Here is a 22,704-nt window from a genome sequence, read left to right on the forward strand (position 1 = left end):
TTCATTTTTCACTACTGGTCCTGGGTCCTAAACTGTTACCCCAACACAACGATCAACATAGCTCACGATGCTTTTGAGAAATGCAGCCCTGGGCAGTGGATCTGTAGTTCCCAGCATGCTTTGCAAGGAACACATTAAGAATAAATGTAGGGATCAAGTGCTATTTTATGTTATATTTTATTTTTTCAGTAAAGGGAAAGATGTTGGTTTAATGTTCAGTTATGGTAAACATTTAGGAGTTTATGTTATTGAATATGTTGGATCAATGTAACTCAATTAAGTTAAAACAGCCTTCCCTTGTTTAATGTTACATAAAACTGATTGAAGTAGGTTAGAAAAACAAACTTAGATTTTATTGGTAGAATCACCTTCTTAAAGCAACAACTGCACATGTACACTTTTTACAGTGAAGCACCATGGAACAAAAATGCTAATGGATGACAATCACAACACATTTGTTAATATAAAAATATTTTTTTTATTCTTTTATTGTTATTATTTCATACTTTCTGCCCCCTTTTTATAGTAAACCACACACATTTTGGATAAATGCAAATCCCCACCTCATACAACTATAGACCATCCAGAAAGTCAAAAGCCACTGTGCCTTTTATTATCATAAGTCTAATTTCATTAACAATAAGCATAAAACAAATTCACTGATTAAAACACTATTTCTATATCTATACAGAACTAGTTTGTTGTTCTGTGGAAGGTACTGTAAAGAGATCCTCACCCTTGGCATAAAGCCCTTCTACATTATAAAACAAGTTAAACATTCAGTGAAGTTAATAGTCCTCATTTACAAAATTGCACAATAAAAAGATAAGACAGAACATTTCTTGCACAAACCACCAGATTCCCATATTTTCACACATTTAACCCATTTTGTTGTTAAAAAACATATTATTTTATATTCCATTACATTTAACATTCACCTTGATAAATTATAAAGAAAATTACTGGACAATATTCAGTATAACTTTCTATTTCCATTTTCCTTTTCTGAATAACTCTCCATTGCAAATTCCCCAGTGTAAACTTGTGGCTAATAAACTAAGTTTTGATGTTCTGATTAAACATAAACAGTTTTAGTAAATATCTCTTTGCTGTACCAGCTTGATCTTATTCATCCAAACCTGCCGCTTGGAGAACCTGTCTCATGTCATTTATCATTTCATTTAGAGTTCCACTCAAGACAGTGTATGTCATTTTGAAGGCCTCAGTTGCATTCAGAAAACAGTTTACAATAAATTTACCATCTAGGATATCCTCTAAGCTTTTCACTGGATTTGTCATTGATCTACGAGGCCTAATCCCCAGTGTGTTTACCACTGCTAATGTTACAGGAGATCTTATAGCTGATTGCAGCTGTGAGACAGGCTTATCCATTCTCTCTGACAGTTGGATGAGTGATTTCTCATTCAAACCCAAAGAGTAATGACAACCTACGAGATAGCTCGCCAATACCGTCTTGTCAATGGCCAGCGATAACACAGGGACAGGGACAAAGGCACCCACACCTGAGGCCAATGCTGCAAGCCAAATACATTTCTCCAAAGCCTCTTTCTTCTTCTCCAGCATTGCCAGAGAACACACAGGCAAAGACTGAACCAGAGCAAGACGCTTCTGTTCTGGAAGGTCAACCTCTAGGGTATCTACCAGACATTGGAAGTCATATTTTCCCAAGTCATAAGAGGATATCAGAAACACCTTGGGGTTTCCCAATTCTTTCAGATTTCTGTTGCAGTCCTCTCTAATTGTGCAAAGTACCTGCTGCTCATTGAAATTTATTTTCTGTGCCACTGAGCGAATGTCATTATCAATCTTGGTCCGGACAAAATAAAAACGTTTCTTCTTTTTTTGAATCTCCTTGGCCAAAAATACATCATTTTCCTTGAACCTCTCTGAGGAAATGATGATAAATAAATCATATGTCTCAAATTGAACGTCTTTGAGGAATTTGTTAGCCTTGAATTTTGGCATACCAGTCCCTGGCAGGTCCCACAGTTTGATGTTTGATTTCGTGGGATGGGTGTACATGGTCATTTGTTTTGTGGTTTCAGTTATTCCAGTTGGTGCAGAATTGTCATCTTCGTCACCCAGACCTCGAAATGCATTAATGAATGCAGATTTTCCTGCTCCTGTTTCCCCAGTTACAGCAATATTCAGAGTCACACTGTCAAGACTGTCCAGTTGTTCTTTAGCCTTTGTAACAGCTGCATTTGAGTCATTTTCTCCCAGTCTCTGCAAAGCTCCAGACAAATCCATGTCAGAAGAAGAATTTTCTGTCAGTATGCCACCTGTAAAACACACAAACAAAATATTATAGAAGGTATAAATCTTCTATCATTGCATGGTTTAACTCAATTTAAAGTCATAACATGGACATATTTCACATCTAACTTTTTCGTTCGTAATTGAAACTTTATTTTTCACAATGCATCTTTATATCTCCTAACTGAGATTGTTTTTATTCCTTATTTATTTTTTAACTCTGAAAAGGACAGAGGCTTCCATAAATAACTTCAGGAAAATGTTGAAAAATATTTTAATTATTAGAAATATTAAGGGGCACATATTATGCCCCTTTTTGCAAGATGTAATATAAGTCTCAGGTGTGAGAGTGTGTCTGTGAAGTTTCAGATCAAAATTCCTAACAGATCATTTAATATATCATTTTGAAAATTAAAATTTTGGGGTTTGAGAAAAATGGGCTGTTTTGTGTGTGTCTCCTTTAAATGCAAATGAGCTGCTGCTCCCCACCCCAGAGGGCAGAGCCTTCACAGCTCATGAACGCAAATAAAAACTGAAACATGTTTGGCTTTGATTATCATCTCTATGGCAGACACGCTCACGTGACATTGCAGTTATTCATCATCATGAAATATCATCTGCATGCGTTTTAAAGCCATTTCACTCTCAACCTTACAGTCTATGCTCCCAACTTGAGCACACACACACACTTGACGCATGCGCACAGAGAGCTGGATGTCGGTGGTTCCGTGAGTAGGCTATTAAACTAGATTAGTTCTCTTTCATGTGTTATTGTGATTAAACTGTCAAATGCACACAAGGTTATGTCAGAAACACAAAGTTCACATGAAAACAGTTGGTTGTGTCTGTGCACTTATGCAGCGGACTGTGTACAGCTCTCTGAGGGCGAGGTCTATGCTAATACGGCAGTGTCCATCAACACTCATGGGCAGGGTCTGTGAAATGTGACGTCCTTTTGCCAGGAATCTGCAAACAGCTTGTTCTGAGACCAGTGATGGGAATAACGGCGTTACAGATAAACGGCGTTACTAACGTAATTATTTTTTTCAGTAACGAGTAATCAAACGAATTACTGTTTCTCCCGTTACAACGCCGTTAGCGTTACTGAGGAAAAAAAATAAGGCGTTAGTCACGTTACTATAATTGAGCTCACTGAAGCGCTTTTCATCCGAACAGGCTCTCTGTCAGTCGGACCTGCAACGTGTGTGTGTGTGTGTGTGTGTGTGTGTGTGTGAGTGCGTGTGCGCGCGCTCCAGCCATGCGTGTTGGGGGTGGGTGCGGTGGTACACATAACTGATGATGATTGGTGGGTGGGAGACAAGGTTGAAGTTGATAGGTTGAGTTCACACCTATTTTTTTCACGGTCTATGGTTCACACACACACACACACACACACACCTATGATGCACACGCATATGCACATTCAGCGATGGTCCAACGACTTCAAAGATAGCTTTCGCAAACTGGAAGTATAAGCGCTACTTTTCCCTCGTTGAGGTGAAAGGTAAGAATATTTATGTAACGTTCAACTTATGCCCAGGAAGAAAGAGTCTCTCCACGCCGATGGCAAGTGATTCTGAAGCACCTCACATCATCATATGCCACAAAATTAGTGGCTAAAAACCCAGGTGATAACGTGAGCTCCACTACCAAAGGAAAGTATAGTACTGATAATATTTACACAATATTTACACTATAGTAGGCCTAATGATAATATTTACAATAATGCATTGAATTTGATAGGTGTCTCTCACATTGTCCCACAGCAACATTACAATAGTGTACATTAATGTACAATGTTTTCTATAAATAATTTATTCTATTTAGTGTCCAATTCATTCATTTAACATATCTAATATTGGGGGCATCCAAGTTATTTGACATATTTGAACATTTTGAAAAAAAGTAGTAGTAGTAATTACTTTCCCTGGTAATTAGTTACTTTTATAATGATGTAACTCAGTTACTAACTCAGTTACTATTTGTAAGAAGTAACTAGTAACTATAACTAATTACTTTTTTAAAGTAACGTGCCCAACACTGTCTGAGACACTGCTTGTGATTTATGGGGATTTAAAAAAAGAAGTGGGTGGATTTTTACCATTATAGGGTGGTTGTGTACACACACTGCCAACATTTATGTTCAAATACCATGTAAAAGTGAATTTTGCATAATAGGTGCCCTTTAAAACATTGGACGTACAGTTAAACTACATTTGCAAACATTTATTACGAAAAGGTATATGAACATATTTTTATTTTTTATTGTATGAGATTTGATTATTCAATAACAAATACATTATTATGTGACATTCACAAATTGTGAAATGAAAGCTCTAGTGTAAGTTCTGCCAGGAAGATTCAATGCTATACATAACTTATTACATTCAGACCTAACCAATCATGTCCTAATACTCGGAGTATAAAAGTTTGGTGCTTACACATGTCTGAGTTCGCAGATGCTGACGCCATCATAGTGTCCAGCTCCGCCTCTTTTCTGATTTCTCGTGCAATATTTGCCAATTCATTTAATCCTTCTCTCAAGAGGTAGTAAGTAGTACCGAATGATATTCCTGCAGCAGCAGCACTGCCCACAACTGGAAGGAGGCTTGCAAAATATTCAACAGTAGAAAGTGTTGCAAGTGAAGCAGAGACTTGTATCCTGGCCACTGTTTTCTCACGGATGGCAGAAGCAAACTTTGATTTGGCCAGATGTTCCAGCAAGGGCTTGTTTAATTTTTGCGAAAGCCTTGAAAGTGATCCATCATCCAAACCAAATGCATAGTAGCACCTTGTGAAGAAAAGCAACACTATGCCTACATCACATGCTACTGATAGACCAGGCACAGGGATCACTGCTATACCAGCAGAGGCAAGAGATGCAGCCCAGATCATGCCTTCAAACATCTTGATCTTCTTCTCAAGAGATGCTGCGGAGCACACTGGCCAGGCTTGTAGAAGAGCAGATCTCTTATGCTCTGGAAGCTCTTCTTCGAGAGTGTTTTGAAGCATTTCAAAATCATATTTGTCCAGTTCAAAAGACGATATCAAGAAAACTTTGGGGTCTCCCAATTCTTTCAAGTTTTTTTGACAGTCCTCTCTTATTGTGGAAAGAACCTTCTGCTCATCAAATCCTTTTTTCTTTTCCTCTGCTCTGATGTCATTGTCAATCTTGGAACGAACAAAGTAAAAGTTTTTCTTCTGTTTTTTTATTTCTTTAGCCAGCATGATGTCATTCTGCATGAACCTTTCTGAGTTAAGGACAATGAAGAAATCATAGTTCTTAAATTTGACATCTTTAAGGTATTTATCTGCTTTGAAGTTTGGACTTCCTATTCCAGGCAGGTCCCAGATCTTCACATTTGGCATTGTAGGATGCTCATACATGGTGACCTCCATTGTAGTTTCTGTGACTCCAGTAGGTGCTGCTCCATCCTCATCTTCACTTACACCTCTGAGTGCATTTACAAAGGAGGATTTCCCAGATCCTGTCTTTCCAGTCACAGCAATGTTAAGTGAGACATTTAACAACTGATCAAATGTTTTTTTAGCTTTTGCTGTTGCCTTTTCCAGGGTGGACTCGCCTGATGCCTTTACTGCCTCAACAACAGCAGGGTCTTGAGTTTCCATGTTTTAAACTGTAAAAAGTAAGTACATAGAAGCATATTCTTGAAGCCTAAATATTAATTCATGTTATTACAATGATCATCGAATAGTTTCAGTTATGTGATTCACATTTAACACAAAGTACTTTGTTTTAATAAATGTGACCCTGGACCACAAAACCAGTCATAAGTCGCATGGGTATATTTGTGGTGAGAAATAAATGTAACAAATTTCATTTAGTGTCAGAAAGAGAGCCAGGACCCAGTTGTGAAGAGACTTATGCTCTCACTGTGAAAGACAGGTAAGCTGTTATTGTACCATAGTGTGTGAATAAGCAAACATTATCACTGAAAAAATGCTTTTCTTACTTGTTTCCAGTTCAAATATATAAATTATTCTTAATTCAAGATACATTTACTAGACAAGTGAAATGGCATGTCTTGTTTTCTGGAGAGAAAAAAAAACACCCTAAAAAGTATTATTATTTTGCTTAAAACAAGCTAAAACAATTATTTTTTAGATAACAGTGAAATACTTGTTTAATTCTTTAACTAATGTTCTCATATTTGTGAAAAATATTTGAAGTTGTAAAGCATCTGTTTCCTTGAAAAAGAGATGCTACTGTCATTAGAAAGTGCAATACATTTTATTTTAATCTTTATTTTTTATATATTTATTTTTGTTAGATTTTTTTTTTCTTCATTTCAATGTTTGGATATTTATGAATACTAATTCTTAAAGAAAATAGATTCTGATACTGTCCTGTTATTTACTGTTCTAATAAATCTTCACTGTGAAGCAAAACTTAGGCTACTGTTTTTGCACTGAATTGGAAATTATGTTTTTAAAAAATACAAAGAATTACAAGGCTGTAGAGAACAGTGCGCCTATTGCAGACTTATATTCTGAGGTCTTAATTACATTATTTTAATATAGTCAGTCGTGAACTAAAGTGGGCCGGTCTAAGGCATGAAACTCCAGGGCTGAAAACGAGTCCCAATCCGGCCCTGGGGTAAACAGATCAGAACCAACATGATGTACTGCAGATATCCTTAATGTAAATTTGAAATGTACAAAATAATTTGGGAATTTAGTCTGATTCAAGGGGAATCAGAATACCAAATCCTGACTGGACGAGGGGAGAAGCTGGGGATGGAGGAGGGTAAATGAGCTCTGGAGAAACGCGATAGCTGCTGATATAAAGCACTGAAGGAGCTTACCGGAATATATATATGCTGTGATAGACATCATATCCCTATCGGTAGATGTGATTAGCTTTATGACGTACCGACATGATGGACAAATATGCTTTGCAACAGGCACTTGTCGCGTCCAGTGTAGACAGCCTTTAGCTGTTCAGATGCGAGTAACAAACTTCTTTTTAATCCCACCAGCGAACTTTGAATGTTGGTGTTTGTTGGCGTTTATGTGATCAGTGTAAATTATTCTTTGATTAGAGCTTTTATAGTGTTTACCCAGATGCTCATTTGGCTATAGGCACACTAAACATGGTTCTTCTGTGTAAACATGGTTCTTTACTGTAGTAAAGTCTTCGTAATGTGCTCATAGTTCTGGCGACAGATATTTGGCTGCACTCGTTCTATAAGGCCAAAACTAATGGTGCTCTACAGTCAGTAGCGATCACTATAGATCCGCAGTCTGTAATCCAAATAATCCCTTCAAGCATTTACAAATAACAGTGTATCTAAAAGTATGAGAAAACTACAAACCAAAAAACATACCATTCTAAAACGTCATGTAACAGCTGTTCTTGCACAGGTTCTGCTCGATCCTCTTCAATAATATTCGCTGGGTCTGATTCGGGCTCAAATTGATAAGGCAATATTGAAGCCATTGTTTATTACAATACACATGAGCATATGCAACTAACCGTAATGGTAAGGGGTGCAACGTTTCCAGACAACGTGCACTAGGCGGTTAGTTAATCACAAACCAATTCTCCAGTTTATCTTGAAGCCATACGGAAGTGACTTAGGGCGTTTTCACACCTGAAAGTCCGCACCAAGGTCCGAATCGAAGTTCATGTTTTGATACATTTTACACATTCGGTTAGTTTTGGTTTAGTTTCACATTGCAGTTATGCGAGCGGACTAAAGAACTTTACATGACGCACTTGCGTCCACTCGTCATCATCTAAGTGGGCTGCATCTGGACATTGATTGGTTTGTAAACGGACGTGCATCTGACGTCAGCGTCTTTGACAAGAATGAATGAACGGACGCATATCGTTGCCACTATTGAACAGTGCGCATTGCTTGACTATTTTTTATTCGTTACGTTTAAAAGTGGACATTTCAAGCTTTATATACACATATGTTTGTGAGGCATGTTTGTGAGGCAAGTAGCCTGCTGAGTTTCGGTTTATTTGAGACCCGCTCCAGTTCATGTGTAAAACATGTGATCGCTCCCGCGATTATTGTCTGCTATAGACTATTTGCTTCTTATTTATTAAATCCAGGCATTTATCTGATTAAACGTTGATTAAAATTAAGATACAATTTATACAAAACGAAATTCCCATTAAAGAAATGCTTTCTAAGCAAAATCATACAAAATTTAGTTCAAAATTATTTCTGACTTTGTCTTCTGACATATTGCGCATATTTTCACTTTTCATAATCAATGTAGCCTAGATTGAATTTAAAAATAACATTATAATATTTAAACATAAACAGGAACTTCCTGTAAATGGTCTGAAAGTACGAACCATACAGAAAATGCTTTCACACTAGAAACGAACCGAACCTTTGTTCAGTTTGATCCGGACCGAGACTACCTCTTTTCGTCGGACCAAATTTCGTCTGTTTGGTCTGGACCGTGGTACGGGGGAAGTTTCACACCTGCAATTTTGATTTGGACCAAACTGAAAAGTCCGAAAATCCGGACCAAACAAGGTAGGTGTGAAAACGCCCTTAAACTGCAATTCATCGACTGGCCGCTAGAGACAGGCTCCAAAAGGGAGCAGAATCTCACTGAGATTCATGTTAAAATACCCAACTGTACAGCGGGAAAAAAAAACCTTACAGCCTGGCACAAATTGTGGTTTTAGTCTATATATCTAATTTTGCTCTTCATGACAACTGTGAGCAGGGTGATTTTTTTAATAACTCATTCGTTTACATTATATAAAGCCTTAAAATGTTGCATAATTAAGGGTGTGGCCACTTTGAGAGATGGGTGGATTGCCTTTTGTCTGCTGTCTGTAAGTCATCATCACGTCACCTCAGCTCCACCCATGTCATGCCTCTTTGCCCATTTTCAGTTAGGGAGTGACGCGCTGCCAAGATGGCAGCTTCAAAAATTCTCTTCAGAAATCTACAGGTGACGTCACGGACACTTCATCTAGAGCAGGGGTGGGCAATTCCAGTCCTCGAGGGCCACTGCCCTGCAGAGTTTAGCTCCAACCCTAATCAAACACACCTGAACCAGCTAATCAATGTCTTCAGGATTACTAGAAGGCTACAGGCAGGTGAGTTTTATCATGGTTGGAGCTAAACTCTGCAGGGCAGTGGCCCTCGAGGACTGGAATTGCCCACCCCTGATCTAGGGGCTTGTTCGACTTCACCCAGCGATGCGCAGAACGATCGGCGGCTGACTTGAAGCAGTGCATGCCGGTTAGAAATTTTGTCCGACTTGAGGCAGCGCCGACGCCACGTGACAGTGACGTATGTCAACAAAGTGCCGCGAGAGCAATTCGAGAGCAGCCGGCGAATACAGTCGGTGCAGTTTCTCGAGAGCGACTGCTCGAGGCTGCAGGGGCTCTGATGACGACACAGCCGTTCCACGATTGGCCAGATTCACCGCATGACAGCGATCACGTGTGTTTCGTGTTTATTCTAAAACCTTTAGCTCCACTAATGCGCACAAATCTGTTTTTTATAACAGTAAAACCTCCTTTCATGTAGTCGCGATGTTATATTGTCATGTTTATCAAAATATAACTGATTAAAAACATAGACCCCACTTCATTGATAGTGTAGGCTTATGTTGAACTTTATCCTTGTACAAACACACGCTGTATTAAGCAGTGCATAAAGTATTACATGACAATAATGTCTCTGAAACATCTGTGTATTGCCAAATATTGCATTTATTTCACTTCAGCTGATAAAGTTTGCAAACACAGCGCGAGCGTCACTGCGGGAAGCAGAAAGTGTCCGACTTCACGTCTGTGTTTGCAGCTCCTCCCCGCCTGCACGCGGCTACTCTCGCCGATCAGTTGCATCCAGCCGCAGCCGATGTCGAACACACCTCATATAACAGTCTATGATCACAACACACTGGGCCAGCTAACCAATCTGAGCCCATTGTGTATTTCTGAGAGAGGGGCTTCATATTAGAACCAGGAAGCTATCCAGCCGTTTTTCGAGAAGGGACACATGAGAAGCATGAGCAGGGGCGTAGCTAAGGGGTGGCCATGGGTGGCCAGTGCCACCCCTGTTTGAAGCTTGGCCACCCCTTTGGCCACCCCTGATGTGCAAGCTGAAAAGCACTTTTGACAATGAGAAAGAGGTGACTTTTACTTTGCCGCTCTGACACTGTTCTGCGCTACTCTGAACAGCTCGATGATTTACGATTTTATTGGTCATGTCAAATCACAGTACTGACCAAACACTGATCCCTAAACCTACCTGTCACTGTAACCTTAACTAATGAAATAAGCTGTAGGGCGGGGTTTCTGGTGAAGTGGTTTGGCTCTGTGGTTTGTGCACAGACCTCCGTGTGTAAAGGGTAGAAGCCAGCGGTAATATTTCAAGTTCAGCACAAGCCGAGCAACGCTCGGATACGGTGATGATCAGGTTAGGAAAGTCAACGTTATTTACCGAAGTTTTCCGAAAAGTTTGTTAAAGTTGTGGTAATGCGAATGTTTCCTTAGCAGAAACAAATTTTTGCGTAGGCTACAATAGAGGGTATGCATCGCCGTCACTTTCCCGCCGGAACACGCCCCCTCAGCCCGTGACTGAGCGGCAGAAGAGCTGCTGCATGAATGGATTTGAATAGGGGAAACGCAAGTAAAAAAATAATAAATAAACCGTTATCAGTGTCTCTATTTACTTTTGTTTTATACAAAATATTCAATCAACTATGCATCATTTGAAAGCTAAACACTCAATATTCATGTTCTGAACTTGTTTTTGCAATAAATACGCCAGAGAGGAAAGGGTTAAATGAAATACTAAAACACTCGCTATTTAAACATGAACAAAATAACCGCAGTACTCAGGGTTGCCAGGTTTTTCACAAAAAATTGCTCAATTGCTACTCAAAACTAGCCCAAAACAGGGGGAGTGGGTTCCTCTGTAAAAATTGCGTTCGGGGGTAAAATGTGTTTGATGGCCTAGCAACCAATCAAAAGGCATCAACTTGTGCAATATTTGTAAGCATGGAATCAATATTGCTTGTGCTCACTCGTCTGCCAGTTTTGCGCACACACGCAATGGAGCGTGCTGACTATGACTGACACTTCTTATCAACTAAATTAGTTTTTACACTTTGCAAATTCTGTAAATAGTTGCTATAGTTTTTCAGTAACTGTATATGCATTATAATGACCAGTTTATTGCAGATTAATTTGAATAAAAAAAACTACTCTTTACAATCACAAATGTTCTGAAATAACTGTTCTTTTTGAAAGGACGCCTAGACTTTTCTTGACATAAAAGCTTACAGAAGCTACATTACTGAGGGAATAATCCTCATATTTGAATGAAAACATGATCAGACATTTAGGTTATTTTCAGGCTCTTAACATTCAAGTCTCATGATTTCTCCCTAAGTGAATAAAAGAAACGCGGGTAAGCTTTGTCTTTTTTCCCCTAAAATTATCAGCATACATATTTCCCTTATTTTGTATGACATTGTAAATAAATTGACAATTTTAAATTATTTTTGTTTGTGATTTATAATTTCAGTAGAATTTGCTTTGGTACAGCATGTCACAGTCAGTGGTAAAAAAAAAAATGTGGCCATCCCAATAAAATCACTGGGTCTTACCTGGCCACTCCTGAAAAATATTCTGGCTACGCCCCTGAGCATGAACACCTTAGACTGCACCCCATAAACACAATCAAGCCTTCGAAAAAAGCTGATCAACCACCCCTTTAACCTTTTATGTAACCTTCTGCCCTGCATGTCATAGTAATAAATTAACCATGATTCATAAAACATACATTAAGGAAACAGACAATTGATAATTAGCTTCAGCAGCATAAATGTAATGTGTAAAGATCCAGTATTTTTGGCGACTTATAAAGTAGCCTAACTCAACAAAATAAAATAATTATAGCATAGCCTACTTACTTTAACGGTTTGGTTCCAGCAGTAGTGACACACACTGTCTTCAGTTACAGGAGAGGCTTAAGAAAACGCTGTAAAAGTTCTACAGACAGAAACTGAAAATCAAATATGAAAAATTAAAACGGCCGCCCAGATACGGCTGTTGCCGTTACAGTTTCGATTTCCGAGTACTGCTTTCTTCTGCTTTCTTTCTACAAGTCATTTTAGATGTGTCTAATGTAGGTGGGGGGTGGCTTTTGTCCCATCTGAGGGTTGTCTCCCTTAAAAATATAATTCAAATAATTAAAAATACATTGTGTATTATAAATAATATAATGAAACATACTTAAACAGTAAAACAGTAAAAACAAAAACGTAAAAAAATGCGTTTTAAGTGTAGAAACATTTAGAGTCCCCCCTCACTTGCCTCAAAGTGATTCGGTCCACCACGCACCTGACCTACACACAAGTTCGATGGGAGAGAACAACTACTGCTTTGTGTTGTTGGCCAGATAAAATGACAGAAAAAAGAAAAACTGACATACAACGGACACCATTTTCAGTGCACCAAACTGTATAGGCTCCGAATAAAGTGTGTTTTGGGAAGTTTTCATTAACACTATGCAGTTTATGATATTACTTGGATTTTTATTTGGTAGTGTCTGTGCTTCAAAGGATAGGCTATTATTTACTCTGTGAATTTTATATAACTTTATATAACTTTTATATAAGATAACTTTATTTAGGTTACCCGTTTCCACTTGCAAAGTGTCCGTTACACATTTTCCAGTGAGCTAATATCAATATTTCGACTGTCCGACTTCTTGACACTTATGTCGCCTATTTCTCCTTGTAATTTCACTATTTTATAGCCTACTTATCAGCAAGACAAATTAGCGTGAGTGAGACCGCGATGGGTTTTACCTGATCTCTGATCAGTTTTATGCATTAGTAGACGTTTTAGTTGGACATAGTGTCTGCATTTGCAAGGAGGCATAATCTTGTTTATTGAAGAGCCATGGAACAACACGTTTCATCAGGAACACCCTCTCACTGTTGTACAGAACCCCGAGTCCCCCTAGTGGGCTGGATAGTGTACATCTTTCATGTAATACCCTAAACACCTCCCCCTTTAAGTCAAACACTTTAAACAGGTTAAATGTACACTATTTACGTTATGATTATAACATAAATTGATATGATAAATTCTCTCCATAACAAAGGCAATGTATTTAACCTTCTAGAACTCACCAGAACATGTTTTTCTTTAAGTCAAACATAAGTCTTTTCAATGCCGTCACACAACACTGTTTCTGAATTCATCATATTCACATTTCAGGATATTCATTGTTATTCAGTTATAACCAAGCCTGGTCACATAACTCAATGATGTTTCTTACTGACAGTAAGTTATCATTTTCTTTCTTTTATAAGTCCAGTTTCTCAACAGGTTTGCTTACTCTGTCTGATCTAGTGATGTTAGGTTTCCTAGCAACCATCCCTTCAGGTAAATCAGAGTCCACATGAAGTTGCGCTTTTAATGGTGACTGTTTTGAATTCTCCTGTCTTTTCAGTAATTCCCGAAACTCCATCTGGCAGCAGCTGGAGATGCCTATGGAAGGCCGTTTCAGCATAAAAACGTTCCAGCGTTACTCGTCGTAATTATATTTTTACTAGTAACAATTCAATTAAAGAGTTCTACAATTCAATTATTACTAGTAACAATTACAATTAGAGAGCTCTATAATTCAATTATTACTAGTAACAATTATGATTAGAGAGCTCTCTAATTCAGTTCTTACTAGTAACAATTCCAATACAGAGCTCTCTAATTCAATTCTTACTAGTAACAATTCCAATTACAGAGCTCTCTAATTCAATTCTTACTAGTAACAATTCTAATTAGAGAGCTCTACAAATGAATTTTTACTAGTCGTATGTCTCCATTGACTTCCATTCATTTTTAATTAGAGAGCTCTACAATTGAATTGTTACTAGTAAGAATTCCAATTAGAGAGCTCTACAATTCAATTCTTACTAGTAACAATTACAATTAGAGAGCTCTGCAATTGCATTTTTACTAGTAAGAATTGAATTAGAGAGCTCTCTAATTCAATTGTTACTAGTAATAATTTGATTAGAGAGCTCTCTAATTGGAATTCTTACTAGTAACAATTGAATTAGAGAGCTCTCTAATTCAATTCTTACTAGTAAAAATGCAATTGCAGAGCTCTCTAATTGTAATTGTTACTAGTAAGAATTGAATTGTAGAGCTCTTTAATTTAATTGTCACTAGTAAAAATACAATTACGACGAGTAACGCTGGAACGTTTTTATGCTGAAACGGCCTTCCATAGTAAAAACTGAATTATAGAGCTCTACAATTCAGTTGTTACTAGTAAGAATACAATTGCAGAGCTCTATAATTCAATTAGAGAGCTCTCTAATCATAATTGTTACTAGTAATAATTGAATTATAGAGCTCTCTAATTGTAATTGTTACTAGTAAGAATTGAATTGTAGAGCTCTTTAATTGAATTGTTACTAGTAAAAATATAATTACGACGAGTAAATCTGGAACGTTTTTATGCTGAAACGGCCTTCCATAGATGCCTGCTATTTCTCCTTTTCTCTCCCTCCTTTTCGCTGAAGACCTTGTATGATCTTGGAGTACTCTCTATTACCCCTTTTCCACCAAGGCAGTGCTAGAGCTAATTCAGAGCCAGAGCTAGTCCCAGTTCATAGTTGGTTCGACTGAGGAGCCTTCTAAGAACCGGTTTGCTTTTCCACGGGCTGAGAGCCACAACAGAGCCATGTCTTACGTCACTGTATACGCCTTATCTCTCTCAGCAACGCTAGCGAGGCAGCGGCAATGTTGCCAAGTCTGTGGTTTTGCCGCGGGCTGTTTTTTCATGTCCGCGGGATGAAGCGACCCCAATTATGTGATATTTAGCCCCGGGAATGCGAATTTTAGTGCCAAAAAACACATATTTTACCCCCAAATGTGATTTTTACTGGGGAATCCCCCCCTGGAATCGCGATTGGGCTTGTTTTGAGTAGCAATTGGGCGGGTTTGTTGTGAAAACCTGGCAACCCTGGGCAGCGGGAAACACACACACACCAGGCTTGTTCGAGATGCATCGTCACTGCGCAGACCGATGCACGTATGATATAAAAAAAAACGCATGTGAATCAAAAGCATAAGGAGTCATATGCTCTCGCTGGACTCGTAATCATACGGCGATCGGTCTCTGCACAGCACCGCTGCGAACAAGCCTTCCATCAACAATGCAAACGTTGCGTTACTATTCATTCACATGGCTTTACGATCCTACATCGGCATCAAAACACAACGCAAACACAAACACAGCGAATCCAACGCATTCATGTAGTTTGCCGTAATTTGTATAGACGGAGATTACAAACGAGCAGCAGCTGTTAGCTCCATTAGCTGCTATTTCAAACATGGCGGATCTCAAGTTTGTGTTGGTCTTGTTGACCCCGCCCCCAGCGCCTGACGTAATCGGTTCTTACTTCTAGCCCTGTTCTAGCCCAGCAATGTTTTGGTGCTACTTAAGAACCACTTTTCCTGGCTCGGAGCTGGGGCTTTGTGTGTGGAAACACAAAGAACCGATTTGAAACTAGGCTCTGGCTCCGATCTAGCTCTGGCTCTGCTTTGGTGGAAAAGGGGTATTTAAGTACCGTAACAGGTCCTTTCCATATTTTCCATCTTAATTCATCATCAAGCTTTAACAAGACTGAATCCCCTGGTCTGAGAACATATAAGTCCTTCGCCATGTCGCATAGGCGTAATTCTATGGGGGGACAGGGGGACACGGGGACACGTCCCCCCCTATATTCAAAGAAGGACAATTTGTCCCCCCCCCCCCCCCAATATTTGATCATACTGTATCATGATTATGCGGGCAATATCGATGTGATTGCAAATACGTCTTTCTTTCCAGCTCCGAAAATATAAAATCCCGGCAGATGCATTTCCCAAATCCATTCGACTGGCCTTACACTATACACTAACAAAACCTCCCAGATAGCACACGTACGTCTGGCCGACGTCGGCCGCAGAGTGGGACGTCGGCCTCCTATCTATAACATCTAATAAGTATCGGCCAGGCATAGGCGAATAGCGCTTTATGTCCAGCTCGTCGGCTTTGGGTCGGCACACTACTGGAGGCCGATGCCGCGCTTATCTGTTTGCGCTTGTCCGTTCATCGTGACCATGGAAACGGGCCGAGTCGCACTGGCAGCAACAACACCACAGTAACGGACGGACACGCTCTCACTGTTGTTTTCTCTGCTTTCAGGTGAGTTTAGTCCCTAAAATCACACACACATAATATAAAACTGTTCCTGACACGTTTCTTACCTGTAATTGACACGCTTCTGTCGAATATTTACTTTATTGAAATAGTTCAGTATCTTTGAAAAAGTCTGTTAGCATCTCACAACAGGTTTGCTAATAGGCTAACGTTATAACTTACTTAACGTTAACTCTTATGAAAGTTTGTCTTCCTAATCACGTCTTTATGTGCAGAAGAGAGGCTTTGATAGTTTTGTTAGGTTTTGCTGGCAATCTGTCAATGGGTAATTGGATGTGAGCTAATTTATTTAACGTTAAACTAACTTACTATAAGTTATGTTAATGGCATCCCTTACAGGGATAATCAGCGTGAAAATGAAACGAAATTATCTTTCATGGTAAATAAATTATAGCGATTACATTTAATGTTTAATTATTTAATAACAAAAAGAAAAAAAATGTTCTGTAATTTCAGGAAAAATATATAATTCTACAACAACGGAGGCAAAGGAGGACCCATGGGCTGCTGGCAGAGAAGTAGGAAACTCAGGTGAAGGAGCTCATTAAATAACTACATTCGTATTGTACAAAAGTAACACTTTAATAAGGGGAACAATTCTTAGCTTGCATATTTGCTGTTTATTAGTATTATAAAGCACATATTAATTCCTGACCTGCATGACCTTATTCTGCAACATCCCTAAATCCTACCTGATACCTAAACTTAAACAACTAATGTTACCTTACTATCTATTAAGCAGTACATTAAGAATTTGAGGCAAAGTTAAAGAACCTTAAAGGGATAGTTCACCCAAAAATGAAAATTGTCATCATTTACTCACCCTCAGGTTGTTCCAAACCTGTATGAGTTTCTCTGTTCTGCTGAACACAAAGGAAGATATTTTGAAGAATGTTTGTAATAAAGCAGATAGAGCAACCATTGACTACCATAGTATTTTTTTCCCCTACTATGGTAGTCAATGGTTGCTCTATCTGCTTGGATACAAACATTCTTCAAAATATCTTCTTTTGTGTTTAGCAGAACAGAGAAACTCATACAGGTTTGGAACAACCTGAGGGTGAGTAAATGATGACAGAATTTTCATTTTTGGGTGAACTATCCCTTTAACAGCGAATATGTTTCCCATACTAAAGTGTTACCCCACAAATATATTATCTATTTCACCATGCATGTTATTTTCTTTTACAATTTGCAAGGTTCTGACATCCAAACGTAAGTAACACTGAGCAATGTAAAATCAAGTAAGCCTAAAACAAATTCTGTTAAGAAATGATTCTATGTATACTCTGTATATTCTACTTTCTCTTATCTGCATTTCACCTCTGCTCTAGCTTGTTTCCTTCTAATAAACCTGACATTATATAGGCTCTGTGGTAAATTGTTTATGTTTCTAGATGCTTCCACCCTGATGGGCTGCACTCCTGTGGAAGAAAATCTCCAGATGTCTAGTAAGCAAAACCTCAAACATACACTACTGTTCAAAAGTTTCATATATTAGTCATTCATATATTTTCTCTCTATATATTCTTAAATACTTTTTAGTAAATACTTTAAATGCTAACTTTAGGCATGTAAGTGATTTTTCACTTAAATCTGGTCAGCTTACTCACTGCTCATACTCTTAGCTATAAAATGTTTGAAGTATATCACCAATACAATATCAGGGTAAAGATTTCATTAGAGTTCTTCCAGTTATGGCTGTGCTCTTGTTACCAGATGAGATATAATGTCCAGCGTTTGGTGCTGAGATTCTTCAGGACAAGGCCTTGATGCTCTACTCTTGGTACATGAAGATGGTGAGTTTCCCAATAGCTGCCACTGTCCCAGATCAAAAGACTGAACACAACAGGCTTCAATCTGTATTCATCTATTTGGATAGGTTTAATGTTGCATTATTAGCCTGGAAAATACACTCAAAAAACACTATTGAACAAACTTAAATTAAGGAAAACTTTTCCACGCAATTTAATTAAATTTTTCCAACAAAATCTTGTTTGAAATGATTTGTTGTAATCTTGTTGTATGAACTTAAAGGGTTAGTTCACACAAAAATGAAAATTAACCCATGATTTACTCTCCCTAAAGTCATCCTAGTATATGACATTCTTCTTTCAGACAAATACAATCTGAGTTAAATTAATAAATGTCCTGGCTCTTCCAAGCATTAAAATGGCAGTGAAAGGATGTTTCTGTTTTGAAGTCCATAAAAGTGCATCTATCCATCATAAACGTGCATCTATCCATCATAAACGTGCATCTATCCATCATAAAAGTGCATCTATCCATCATAAACGTGCATCTATCCATCATAAACGTGCATCCATCCATCATAAACGTGCATCTATCCATCATAAAAGTGCATCTATCCATCATAAACGTGCATCTATCCATCATAAAAGTGCATCTATCCATCATAAACGTGCATCTATCCATCATAAACGTGCATCTATCCATCATAAAAGTGCATCTATCCATCATAAACGTGCATCTATCCATCATAAACGTGCATCCATCCATCATAAACGTGCATCTATCCATCATAAAAGTGCATCTATCCATCATAAACGTGCATCTGTCCATCATAAAAGTGCATCTATCCATCATAAAAGTGCATCCGTCCATCATAAAAGTGCATCTGTCCATCATAAAGAGCATCTGTCCATCATAAAAGTGCATCTGTCCTTCATAAAAGTGCATCTGTCCATCATAAAAGTGCATCTATCCATCATAAAAGTGCATCTGTCCATCATAAACGTACATATCCATATTTAAAACTTTATAGACTAAAATAACTAGCTTCCGGCAATCAGCTGTACACTAGCTGACTTACACAAAAGAGTAACCCATGACGCGATGTACAGGAGCATCTCAAGCTTTGACGCCTCTCGCTGAGAGTGCTGGACAACAAACACAGAAGTGCGGAGGATAAAGCAAAACAAAACACCGGTCATGAATTAGAGTCTAAAACGAGAATTTTTAAAGAGAAAAGGCGGAGGATTTCGATATAAGAGAAGAGGGGCTCTCTTATATCGAAATCCTCCGCCTTTTCTCTTTAAAAATTCTCGTTTTAGACTCTAATTCATGACCGGTGTTTTGTTTTGCTCTATCCTCCGCACTTCTGTGTTTGTCATTACGCATGCGTCAAGGGTTACTCTTTCACCGTAACTCGACTTGCTGACCGCCGGAAGCTAGTTATTTTAGTCTATAAAGTTTTAAGTATGGATATGTTTCTTACACAAACGTGCAACTTCACGTTTATTAACACCTTTATTAACCCTCCAGAGCCGCTTGGAGCACTTTTATGATAGACAGATGCACTTTTATGATAGACAGATGCACTTTTATGATGGATGGATGCACTTTTATGGTGGATAGATGCACTTTTATGGTGGATAGATGCACTTTTATGGTGGATGGATGGATGCACTTTTATGGTGGATAGATGCACTTTTATGATGGATAGATGCACTTTTATGGTGGATGGATGGATGCACTTTTATGATGATGGATTATAAAGCTTGGAAGAGCCAGGACTTTTTCAATATAACTCAGATTGTGTTCGTCTGAAAGAAGAATGTCATACACACCTAGGATGACTTGAGGGAGAGTAAATCATGGGCTAATTTTAATTTGTTGAACCCTTTAAATTCATTTAGTCAAGACTACTAAGCAAATTGTGTCATTCCTACTAGACAGTCATGCCTAATAAAGAAAATTGTATCAGATTTAACTGTTTAATTTTGCCATGCCTTCTATATAAAATAATGTCATGTTAACTACATTCCCACACAAACATATTAAATCCATTTTATCACGAAATTCAAATGATAAATGCTGTTTTGACGCTCTTTAATGTGGCGTGACTGATCACTGTACAGGAGCGGCCACGCATCGCGCTAGTGATCATGTTTTTCTAAAGAATAAACATGAATTAATATCTTAAGGTATATTGAGGATACATTAACACTTACTGAAACGTATCATATGTCGTAATCAATATTGTGTTTAGAATTTTGGCATCCCTAATATTTAACAAATGAGGTTTGTAAATGCATGAATTCCTTATATTTTACATTGATCGTTAATTTTGTATAAAAATTACATATAGAAGAAAATGCGACAAGGTCACTGGGCTTCCCACAAAATGCCATATTAAAGGAATATTAGTATAATAGAAAATAGAGTGCAAGTCAAAACGTTTATTAAAGTTTATTTTGTGTAATATTATGCTGCAAATATTGTCTATTGAGCCAAAGTTACATTGAACCTGGAATGATAATTTATGTTACCAAATGCGATACTTTGTAATGAGTATGTATGATGGATTTTGAACTGTACTATTTTTATTACAGGTTCTCTGGGAATGCCCATGCAGTTGAAGGAATGAAGACATCAGATGTTGGCCTGGACAGATGTACCAACAGTCCACCACACTGACCTCTGATTGCTGGATTGCTGATTACTATCATGTTCTGTGAGGGCATCATTATAGCAAAACTGAGCACCTGTGACAGTGGGATTTGTAGTTGTAAGAATAGACACACATCAGTACACACTTAAAGTCAGAGAGAAAAGGTGTTTTTTAGAAGTTGCAAACGGTTCTCTCTTACAAACAACACAACAGTTAAACCTTTTCAAATTCTTTTCTGGTGGTGCACAAGTCATATTCTTCAAATCACAAATTAAGAAATTCATATGCTCACATTTAAGCTGCGGACAAACAACTTTGACACTGTAACAGTCATGATATGACATCACTCTCCAGTCTTTTTATAAACATGAATTCAACATTTAACAAATAGTATTTTCAAAATATATCTTCTCAACTTTACTACAAACATTTCTTGTCAATGGAATGTAAAGTTAGTGTGACCGCACCTTTATTCTGCAGTTGCTGCACACCTGCATCAAAAGTATGAAGTCGTGGACAAATTTAATTTGTTAACTGATATGCGAGATCTCACATAATATTTGTTATGATATGACATATCAGTATGTGACACTCACACACATGCTCTATCCAGTGATAAACATGTCACTGTTATAAAGGGATATTTTTGTTGTTTTTCATTCAACTTTATTTGAACGATATAAAAAAATCTCAAATCCTCAAAAAAGTTTACAAATCCTAATACATGTTCTTGTGACTTTTCTGAAATATTCTCTACAAACTCCACTGTCACAGGTGCTTAGTTTTGCTACAATAATACTAGATATTATACAGCACAGGCATAATTTGAGTCGATATTCTGATTAAATTTTTTACAATTTACCAATGCTGAACCACATCTAGCTTATTAATGACTGTGTGGGTTAAACCTCTTTTTTGGCCCATAATATGCATTTTATTTTTAAAGTAATTAAAAATATTTCTCTATGCTATTGAAATTGTGGGTTACATCTTTGTCACCTTTTTCACCTAAGGAGTTTACATTTGCTGATTTGTACACTAATTGCAAAGGGTAAGATTTCTTTATAAACTATCTACTCACCCATATGCACTTATTTTGTGGAACACAAAAGGAGAGTCACTTAGTCTCAGTCACCTTTAGAAACAAACCTGTGATTTGTGACTAAGGCCGTCAGTCTCATTAGGTTCTGCCATACATCTCCTTTTGTGATGTGCTCCAATAAAAATAAGAGATTTGGTACAAAACAACATGATCAGCTGTATTCTTGAGTAAGTATTGCTTTTAATTTTTTAACTTGAGACTGTTGATATTAGTCTTTATTTTACCTCTTTGTGTATTTGAATGTAAATGCCTTTTTCTATTAGTCATATTGAAGATTGTATAGATGGTTTATGCTTTAAACATATATTCTATCTGTAACTGCTTTGTAAATATTAAAACAATTTTAACTGAATGTGATGTGTGATTATTACGTAAACAGGCTAATTTGTCTTATTAGTATTAAGTATTTGAGATTTTTAAAACAGAAAATGTGTTAACTGTATACAACTTTAACCAAATCAACGCGTTTCAGCATAAGGTAAGCAAAACATCTGCGTAGATTTAAGTTAGTTTTGAATGGCGTGTCTGTTGGTCTTTGATGCCGTGAGTAGCCTAACGTTGATTCTATGCCAGTGCTATCTGGGTGTATCCAGAAAGATTCAGCCTAAATGAATAAAGGTCCTAGAAAGCCCATGTAGAGCGGCCAGGATTTGCATCGTCCACACATCGGC

The 22,704-nt window shown here is 37.8% G+C and overlaps 1 protein-coding gene and 1 long non-coding RNA gene across 2 annotated transcripts; one reads left to right on the forward strand and one right to left on the reverse strand.

Annotated features, from left to right (window-relative positions):
- Nucleotides 1-328: 328 nt before the first annotated feature.
- Nucleotides 329-12,461, reverse strand: LOC307138293 (uncharacterized protein). Its single transcript, XM_079836523.1, has 3 exons — nt 12,205-12,461; nt 4,719-5,915; nt 329-2,303 (listed from the first exon to the last, which is right to left on the reverse strand). The coding sequence occupies exons 2-3, from the start codon at nt 5,905-5,907 to the stop codon at nt 1,126-1,128; spliced, it is 2,367 nt and encodes a 788-aa protein (XP_079692649.1). The 5' UTR covers nt 5,908-5,915; nt 12,205-12,461; the 3' UTR covers nt 329-1,125.
- A 3,912-nt stretch (nt 12,462-16,373) lies between these two features.
- Nucleotides 16,374-22,383, forward strand: LOC307138295. Its single transcript, XR_013818010.1, has 6 exons — nt 16,374-16,502; nt 16,974-17,258; nt 17,631-17,732; nt 17,915-17,968; nt 18,237-18,316; nt 20,873-22,383. It is a non-coding gene; the product is annotated as an uncharacterized lncRNA (long non-coding RNA).
- The last annotated feature ends 321 nt before the right edge of the window (nt 22,384-22,704 follow it).

Source organism: Gobio gobio (assembly GCF_949357685.1).
Source record: "Gobio gobio genome assembly, chromosome: 15".
In the NCBI taxonomy this organism is placed as follows: Eukaryota; Metazoa; Chordata; class Actinopteri; order Cypriniformes; family Gobionidae; genus Gobio; species Gobio gobio.

Bases quoted from the DNA above. Each gene is read 5' to 3' on its own strand.
- LOC307138293 (XM_079836523.1), bottom strand. From the start codon at position 5,907: ATGGAAACTCAAGACCCTGCTGTTGTTGAGGCAGTAAAGGCATCAGGC. The intron at 2,304-4,718 runs GTAAGCACCAAA...TGTGTTTTACAG, and splicing joins ATCTGCGAACTCAGACATGT to GTGGCATACTGACAGAAAAT.